This window comes from Electrona antarctica (assembly GCF_951216825.1).
Source record: "Electrona antarctica genome assembly, chromosome: 21".
Taxonomy (NCBI): domain Eukaryota; kingdom Metazoa; phylum Chordata; class Actinopteri; order Myctophiformes; family Myctophidae; genus Electrona; species Electrona antarctica.
This window is the reverse complement of record NC_136802.1, coordinates 2463397-2473396: the sequence shown is the minus strand read 5'-3', so window position 1 is coordinate 2473396 and position 10000 is coordinate 2463397. Positions and strand designations below refer to the sequence as shown.

Below are 10000 nucleotides of genomic sequence, written 5' to 3'. Positions count from 1 at the left end.
GGATGCCCTGGAGAGACAGACAGGTCAGGAGAGAGAGACAGGTCAGGAGAGAGAGACAGGTCAGGAGAGACAGACAGGTAAGGAGAGACAGACAGGTCAGGAGAGACAGACAGGTAAGGAGAGACAGACAGGTCAGGAGAGACAGACAGGTAAGGAGAGACAGACAGGTCAGGAGAGACAGACAGGTCAGGAGAGACAGACAGGTAAGGAGAGACAGACAGGTCAGGAGAGACAGACAGGTCAGGAGAGACAGACAGGTAAGGAGAGACAGACAGGTCAGGACAGACAGACAGACAGACAGACAGACAGACAGACAGACAGACAGACAGACTCACAGCAGGCAGAGCGAAGAAGGACACGCCTATCAGAGTGAAGGTGGCGGCCAGCAGGCGGCCGTTCCACGTGATCGGAAACTTGTCTCCGTAGCCGATCGTTGTCAAGGTGATCTGACAGGAAGGAGACAGGAATAAAGGCATGGGAGGGTTTTCTTCTTAGCCAATCACAGCATCAGAAGTCAACGTTAAAAGTTCTGCGCTGCCTTACAGAACTGGCCTATCAGCTCGTTCCTGCAGCGGCGCAGGCGTGCCATTAATGACAGTAACACTGGTGGATAAAAGAATGATTACTATATGTCAGGATATCGCCCCGTTCACCCCTTATTTTGAAGATGCAAAACAACGCGACCGGATGTTGTGTCAGCTTAATGGTGTGTGTTGTTCTCCGCACCATTACTGCGACCGCCAGTCTCCGTGCAATAAGTGTTGTTTTGACCAGAAATGCCGCCTGGGACGGGGAATTGGAGTCTAAAGCGACTGAATGCGTGCATGCGCACCTGTGTGCATTGTGTGCAGTCCAGTGTCATGGCTAACAACAGATAGCCAATCCGAAGCTAATGTGAGTAGCCTTTCCACTAGATCGGACAAAAACATTTCATACAACTGAATTAACGTAGGTTACTTTGTTTTACAGCATTACTAGTGCTAATAAAACTGCTACTCCCGCCAGTAAAACAATGGCTGAGATTAGCGTTGGCAGTAATACTCACCAGTCCCCACCAGAGGGCGTCAGCGTACGTCTCAAACATGTCGTTGTCCTCTTTCTCCGCCAGGTAAACCAGGAAGGAAGCCAGGATGAGACACAGGAAGCCGATGTACCAGGCCGTTATCAGCTCCTTCAAAATAAAATATACCAGGCCGTTATCAGCTCCTTCAAAATAAAATATACCAGGCCGTTATCAGCTCCTTCCTATTGACAATTTCGTCAACAGAAACTAGACTAAAATGTTAGGAAGGGACTAGTGGAGAAGAGATCCAGTATAAGTAATTTTACACTTGGTTGCATGCTGAAATAGCAGATCTACAAGCTCACAACGCAACGCGTTGTGAGCTTGTAGATCGGCTATCTTCAACAAGTGTAAAATGAGCCATTACAACGGCATCAAGGCCCGCCAAAATACATTTTAGTCGACTAAATTAACTACTAAAATGTGATTCATTCCAGGTGACATTCCAAAGACTATGACTAAAACAAAAATATAAATTTGCTGCCAAAATCAACGCTACCTTGCTGTGGGCGTACACCACAGACCCCAGAGGTAACGTACCTTGCTGTGGGCGTACACCACGGACCCCAGAGGTAACGTACCTTGCTGTGGGCGTACACCACGGACCCCAGAGGTAACGTACCTTGCTGTGGGCGTACACCACAGACCCCAGAGTTAACGTACCTTGCTGTGGGCGTACACCACGGACCCCAGAGGTAACGTATCTTGATGTGGGCGTACACCACAGACCCCAGAGTTAACGTACCTTGCTGTGGGCGTACACCACAGACCCCAGAGTTAACGTACCTTGCTGTGGGCGTACACCACGGACCCCAGAGTTAACGTACCTTGCTGTGGGCGTACACCACAGACCCCAGAGTTAACGTACCTTGCTGTGGGCGTACACCACGGACCCCAGAGTTAACGTACCTTGCTGTGGCCGTACACCACGGACCCCAGAGTTAACGTACATTGCTGTGGGCGTACACCACGGACCCCAGAGGTAACGTACCTTGCTGTGGGCGTACACCACAGACCCCAGAGTTAACGTACCTTGCTGTGGGCGTACACCACGGACCCCAGAGGTAACGTACCTTGCTGTGGGCGTACACCACAGACCCCAGAGTTAACGTACCTTGCTGTGGGCGTACACCACAGACCCCAGAGTTAACGTACCTTGCTGTGGGCGTACACCACGGACCCCAGAGTTAACGTACCTTGCTGTGGGCGTACACCACGGACCCCAGAGTTAACGTACCTTGCTGTGGGCGTACACCACAGACCCCAGAGGTAACGTACCTTGCTGTGGGCGTACACCACAGACCCCAGAGGTAACGTACCTTGCTGTGGGCGTACACCACGGACCCCAGAGTTAACGTACCTTGCTGTGGGCGTACACCACGGACCCCAGAGTTAACGTACCTTGCTGTGGGCGTACACCACAGACCCCAGAGTTAACGTACCTTGCTGTGGGCGTACACCACAGACCCCAGAGTTAACGTACCTTGCTGTGGGCGTACACCACAGACCCCAGAGTTAACGTACCTTGCTGTGGCCGTACACCACGGACCACAGAGTTAACGTACCTTGCTGTGGGCGTACACCACAGACCCCAGAGTTAACGTACCTTGCTGTGGGCGTACACCACAGACCCCAGAGTTAACGTACCTTGCTGTGGCCGTACACCACGGACCCCAGAGGTAACGTACCTTGCTGTGGGCGTACACCACGGACCCCAGAGTTAACGTACCTTGCTGTGGGAGTACACCACAGACCCCAGAGGTAACGTACCTTGCTGTGGACGTACACCACAGACCCCAGAGTTAACGTACCTTGCTATGGGCGTACACCACGGACCCCAGCAGCTTCCAGGTACCTCCTCGCCGGTCCATGCGGATCATTCTGAGGATCTGCAGGAAGCGCAGCGAGCGGATGGCCGACGTGGCGAACACGTTGCCCTGCGTCCCCGCCGCCAGCACCGAGATGGAGGCGATCAGCACCATCACGTCTGACCAGGACCGATGGGAGAGAGACACAGACACACAGACACACAGAGAGAGAGAGAGAGAGAGAGAGAGAGAGAGGGAGAGAGAGAGAGAGAGAGAGAGAGAGAGAGAGAGAGAGAGGGAGAGAGAGACACAGACACAGAGAGAGAGAGAGAGAGAGAGAGAGAGACACAGACACAGACACAGAGAGAGAGAGAGAGAGAGAGAGAGAGACACAGACACACACACACAGAGAGAGAGAGAGAGAGAGAGAGAGAGAGGGAGAGACACAGACACACACACACACACAGAGAGAGAGAGAGAGAGAGAGAGAGAGAGAGAGAGAGAGAGAGAGAGAGAGAGAGGGAGAGAGAGACACAGACACACACAGAGAGAGAGAGAGAGAGTTGATATTATCCAGTCTGAATAACTCTGGTGGTGCGTTCACACAAGGCAGATGCAAAGATGCAAAGCAAATTTGTCGCTCTGTTGCTATTTGTATATCTGTCAAGAAAAATAGAAAAAAACAACAACAATCACAGCATGAAGCTTTGTAGCTTTGCATCTGGAAGTTGCATCTGCATTTTTTGCAGCAACTACAATCAAATTTGCTTTGCATCGTCATGTCGCTGGCTTCCATTGACAATGAATGGCAGACTGTAGGCTATATTTGAAACTGGCGGTGTGATGCAACATGAGACTTAACAAAACACACACACACACACACACACACACACACACACACACACACACACACACACACACACACACACACCGGAGCTGTAGAGACAGACCTATAACACAGAACGGTTTCCGGGCGAACTTCAGCCGTCCTCTCCATCCTCGGTAGCGACAGCAGCATCCCGCCGCCCAGAGCCGCACGATGTACTCCACCCCGAACACCACGATGGTGACGATTTCCTGTTCAAAACGACATCACTTCATGTTAACGATTTCCTGTATTATATTAATAATGAAACCCAACCCTATTCCTAAATGTAACCTCAGTAAAACTATGTTGTATACTAGAATTTCGCGGGACTTCGGCCCGCTCATCCTTGCGCCATGCGATGCGTCGCAAATGGGAAGAAGGCAATGGCAACCCATGATGTTTTCATTTATGGATTTGCTTGGAAAGCGCAAAGTTGCCAAGCTGGCTGAGTGGCCCTGTTTGGTTTTGTGTATTTGCGTATATGAAAGCGAGCATGGCAAGGCGCAGGAACAGTATACTGTACTGTACTGTGCTGTACTGTAAGTCTTTGTACTGTACTGTACTCATGTGTACTGTACTGTACTGTTCTCTGTACTGTTGTATTAGTGTTATTTTTTTTTATTATTATGATTATTACATGGATTAATATTCTGATGTACTGTACTGTTCTCTGTACTGTTGATATTATAGTTATTAGTGTTGTGTTATTATTATTATTATTATTACATGGATTAATATTGTGATGTGAGCTTTCTTTCTGTACTGTACTCATGTGTACTGTACTGTTCTCTGTATTGTTGATATTATTGTTGTTATTAGTGTAGTGTTCTTATTTATTATTATTATTATGATTGAAAGAGAGCATGGCAAGGCGCAGGAACAGTATACTGTACTGTACTGTACTCATGTGTAGTGTACTGTACTGTTCTCTGTACTGTTATTAGTGTTGTGTTCTTATTTATTATTATTATTATTATTACATGGATTAATATTCTGATGTACTGTACTGTACTGTTCTCTGTACTGTTGATATTATAGTTATTAGTGTTGTGTTATTATTTTTTATTATTATTATTATTACATGGATTAATATTCTGATGTGAGCTTTCTTTCTGTACTGTACTATACTCATGTGTACTGTACTGTTCTCTGTACTGTTGTTATGATTAGTGTAGTGTTCTAATGTTGTATTATTATTATTATTATTAGCGTTTTGTGGCGTGTGTGTGTGTGTGCGTGCCATTTCAGCTGGATCGCGTGTCTGCAGTGACACTGCGTTGTACACAGCTGTTCTATTTCATCCTTACTGACTGCCAGAGGCAGTGCTTAACACTGGACGCAAATCATCCAGTGTTAAGCAGTCATCCAGGATTCATAGAACCATAGTTACATACGTAACTTACGTGTTGTGTTGCAGCGTGTGCGTGTAGTGTTGGTGTTGTTGTTGTTATCCATATATGCGCCTCGGTTCGTCCCGATTGCACCACGCCAGGTGTCGACGCGGTCGTGTGTGCATTATTGTAACTGTGTATGTAATCGCGGCGCTCTCCATCCAAGTTAGAATCAGTGTGTGTGTGCGCGCGCGCGTGTGTGTGTGTGTGTGTGTGTGTGTGTGTGTGTGTGTGTGTACTGTGTAACTTGCGGTAGTGTTTCCGGAAGTGTGAAAGGTAACACGAAACACACGTGGGTGACGTGGTGGGATGTTGAGCCATTGGGAAGGGGTGATGTAGTGTTGCCAGGTCCACGTATTGTAAGCGAGTGGTAGTGTGTGAAAGTATAGGCTGTAGGCTGTAGGAAGTCAGGGTTTGCGGCCTTGTTTACATAGACGTGACAACAATGTCGGCGGCGCAGCCAATGAAAAGAGTGGAATCACGGGATGCAGTGTTGTCAGGTCTGCGAATTGTAAGCGAGTTGTAAGTAGCGTGTTGAATGGCATATTTTCTGGGCTTGTTTTCATAGACCTGGCAACATGTGAGTGTGTGCGTGCAAGGGTGTGGGTGCTTGGGGAGATATTGTTTGTTGTAAAGAGATACAATGGCGGCGTGGGTGTGGAAGGGAGGCAACGTTGGTGTCAGTGCAATGAGTGATGTTCCGCGGGTGGTGTTGAGGGTCGGCGTTCGGCGCGATATGAGGAGATAGCGGCCGAACGACGCGGAGGGTAAGTGTGTGACGTCACTGCCGTGTGAGTGTAGTGTGTTGCAGTGTGTCAGTGACGTGTCAGTGATGTATGCAGTGTGTGACTTTGGGTCCCTTTTCCTGGGTTGGGTACAACTTCTCACTTGTATATATAGATTGTAGCAACCCCCCAGGAATAAAGACAGAGACCGGTTCTCTGGTTTAAACGTTAATCCTGTTTCCTCCCTTTATTTTCTGAGTTAGTGAGTCAGCTTGAGGGACCGTAAACACTACAATATCATATACAACGCTGACGAAGGCCGTTGGCCCAAACGCGTTCGTTGCTGCCTATTGCAGCATACCTTACCAGAATGAAACTATAAATAAAGTGCCTTAATCCATTAGTATTGGGGTATTCTCCTTCTTCAAGGCTCTCCTACATAGACTTCTATTGGTTTGTCCCTATTTGAAGGATTCAAATAGGGACAAACCGGAAGTTTACTGAATGCATTGGAGTCTATGGGCAAACGCAAGTACATGAACCACGTGACCACCAGGCTGTTTTCTGCCCCCTCAATATCGCAACTCTTCTATTAGATGGCTCTGGGCGCTCTATAGTAGAACTAACCAGTAGAGTAGTATTAGTAGTAGTAGTAGTAGTAGTAGTAGACTAGTAGTATTAGTAGTAGTAGCAGTAGCAGTAGCAGTAGCAGTAGCAGTAGCAGTAGCAGTAGTAGTAGCAGTAACAGTAGCAGTAGCAGTAGCAGTAGCAATAGCAGTAGCAGTAGCAGTAGTAGTAGTAGTAGTAGTAGTAGCAGTAGCAATAGCAGTAGCAGTAGCAGTAGCAGTAGTAGTAGCAGTAACAGTAGCAGTAGTAGTAGTAGTAGTAGTAGCAATAGCAGTAGCAGTAGCAGTAGCAGTAGTAGTAGCAGTAACAGTAGCAGTAGCAGTAGCAGTAACAGTAGCAGTAGCAGTAGTAGTAGCAGTAACAGTAGCAGTAGTAGTAGTAGTAGTAGTAGCAGTAGCAGTAGCAGTAGCAGTAGCAGTAGTAGTAGTAGTAGTAGTGTAGTAGTAGTAGTAGTATAGTAGTAGTAGTAGTAGTAATAGTAATAGTACTAGTAGAACTAACCAGTATATAGAGGGCGTCTTCTGAGCTCTTCTCATACTCTCTGATGGTGGAGAAGACCGACAGGACCAGACAGGAGAACACCAGCAGGAAACTACAGACAGAAATGTATATATAAAAAAAAAAATTTTAAGATATTTTAAAATATATGTTCGTGAATGGAAATGCCAGCTTCGTTTCTCGGGAAGTGTAGTTCCAGACTTCATATATAGCATTCGGAGATTGTGGAATAGTGCAAATATTCCTATAATTCTACTAACTTAGCTGCACATTAATGATTATTCATGTGATTTTAATTCATTCCTAGATTCTCAAACCTTTCAATGTCAAGTACCCCCATAATTCAGAGAGTGTACAAATGGAACTAAATGTAATTTGAAAATGGGTGAAGTGATCCTTTAATTACAAACGGATTCCTCCTCTCCTCCGCTTTCAATCTATTTCTGAGGAGACGTGCTGATTGGCTGAGGGAGAGGTCAGGTGTCAGGTTGCTATAGCGATGTTTTTCCACATCATCATCAGATGTGGACATACAATCTAAAACCAATACACACACACACACAGGCGCACGCACGCACGCACGCACGCACGCACGCACGCACGCACGCACGCACGCACGCACGCACAGATGTGACAGAGAGAGAAAGACAGACAGACAAGTATGCAGAAAGACAGCTGTTCAGAGAGAAAGACAGACAGACAAGTATGCAGAAAGACAGCTGTTCAGACAGACAGACAGACAGACAGACAGACGGATGGACGGACAGACGGACGGACGGACGGACGGACAGATGGACGGACGGACAGACAGACAGACAGACAGACAGACAGACAGATGGACATGTATTCAGACAGACAGACAGACAGACAGACAGACAGACAGACAGACAGACAGACAGACAGACAGACAGACAGACAGACAGACAGACAGACAGACAGATGGATGGACATGTATTCAGACAGACAGACAGACAGACAGACAGACAGACAGACAGACAGACAGACAGACAGACAGACAGACAGACAGACAGACAGACAGACAGACAGATGGATGGACATGTATTCAGACAGACAGACAGACAGACAGACAGACAGACAGACAGACAGACAGACAGACAGACAGACAGACAGACAGACAGACAGACAGACAGACAGACAGACAGACAGACAGACAGACATGTATTCAGACAGACAGACAGACAGACAGACAGACAGACAGACAGACAGACAGACAGACAGACAGACAGACAGACAGACAGACAGACAGACATGTATTCAGACAGACAGACAGACAGACAGACAGACAGACAGACAGACAGACAGACATGTATTCAGACAGACAGACAGACAGACAGGTGTTCAGACAGACAGACATCTTACACGTAGGCGTGGTAGATGAACGCCCATCCTCGCGGTCGCTCCAGGACGTTGTACAGGAAGTTCTGCAGACGGCGGTAGAAGGCGTTCCGCTTGGGCGCTTTCCTACTTCTGGGTCCTGTCCTGAGGATGCTGCCTCGTTTAGCGTCGTCCAATCCCCCTGCAGCACAGATTAACACTCGTTTACTGTCGTCCAATCCCCCTGCAGCACAGATTAACACTCGTTTACTGTCGTCCAATCCCCCTGCAGCACAGATTAACACTCGTTTACTGTCGTCCAATCCCCCTGCAGCACAGATTAACACTCGTTTACTGTCGTCCAATCCACCTGCAGCACAGATTAACACTCGTTTAGCGTCGTCCAATCCACCTGCAGCACAGATTAACACTCGTTTACTGTCGTCCAATCCACCTGCAGCAAAGATTAACACTCGTTTACTGTCGTCCAATCCACCTGCAGCAAAGAAAATACTCCCTCCGGTGAGGAATTCAGTGGTATAGGATATATAGGGCACGGTCACAGGGGGCCTTCAGGGGGTCCCCAGCCCCAGGGGTCCTTCAGGGGGACCAGTGGTATAGGATAGGGCACGGTCACAGGGGTCCTTCAGGGGGTCCCCAGCCCCAGGGGTCCTTCAGGGGGACCAGTGGTATAGGATAGGGCACGGTCACAGGGGTCCTTCAGGGGGACCAGTGGTATAGGATAGGGCACGGTCACAGGGGTCCTTCAGGGGGACCAGTGGTATAGGATTGGGCACGGTCACACCACACTTTTATTCTACCTCTGAGGGTGGATTCTGCCAATGCATGTCAATGGGAATGGAGCCAGTTTGCTGGCATCTGCGGATTTCAGCCCAAATGGGTCTGTAACTCAAAATTAACATCGATTTTACAATATAAATGGGGGTCCCCAGCCCCAGGGGTCCTTCAGGGGTCCCCCAGGGGTCCTTCAGGGGGTCCCCCAGGGGTCCTTCGGGGGGTCCCCAGCCCCAGGGGTCGTTCAGGGGGTCCCAAGCCCCAGGGGTCCTACAGGGGGTCCCCAGCCCCAGGGGTCCTTCAGGGGGTCCCCAGCCCCAGGGGTCCTTCAGGGGGTCCCACAGGGGTCCTTCAGGGGGTCCCCAGCCCCAGGGGTCCTTCAGGGGGTCCCCAGCCCCAGGGGTCCCCCAGTGGTCCTTCAGGGGGTCCCCAGCTAACACAGATAATATTGCATCACTTTAACCGTGTAGGCTATATTAATATACAGTATTGAAAGCTCACTTCTTGGATATGCTTTTTTCGAAAGATTTTGAAAGATCTTGAACAATTGTGAAAATGTTTTATATTCTGATACTTTCCTAAATCCTCTCTCATGGGGGGGCAGGGTGGGGGGCTAAATGTGGGCCAGGGGTCCTCAACATGACGCAGTTTGAGGACCCCTCCCCCATGCTAATGAACCTGGCTGCCAATACATTATTGACAATCTTATCGATTCCGTTATCGATTCTCCGATTGATTGATTTTCTGATTGAGAAACATTTACATATTTGACATGTGCTGTAAAGTGACAGTGTAAACGTTATTTACAGCTGGGAGCCAAAAAACCTCTGGTTTCATGACCTGACGAAGACGTTATAGTTACATCGAAACGTTGTCGTTGTTTTTAGCCG

General features: G+C 48.3%; 1 protein-coding gene across 1 annotated transcript in view; it reads right to left on the bottom strand.

Annotated features, from left to right (window-relative positions):
* Window positions 1-10000, bottom strand: part of LOC306913720 (potassium voltage-gated channel subfamily KQT member 2-like) — a gene marked incomplete at both ends in the record, with an annotated part of 36295 nt that overhangs the window by 23761 nt on the left and 2534 nt on the right. Inside the window, 7 exons of the mRNA XM_079490534.1 lie at window positions 1-7; window positions 336-446; window positions 1046-1171; window positions 2875-3050; window positions 3822-3948; window positions 6984-7074; window positions 8361-8517. The exon at window positions 1-7 is cut by the window's left edge and continues 89 nt beyond it. Of these exons, the coding sequence (XP_079346660.1) occupies window positions 1-7; window positions 336-446; window positions 1046-1171; window positions 2875-3050; window positions 3822-3948; window positions 6984-7074; window positions 8361-8517 (795 nt within the window). The remainder of the gene's footprint in view (window positions 8-335; window positions 447-1045; window positions 1172-2874; window positions 3051-3821; window positions 3949-6983; window positions 7075-8360; window positions 8518-10000) is intronic.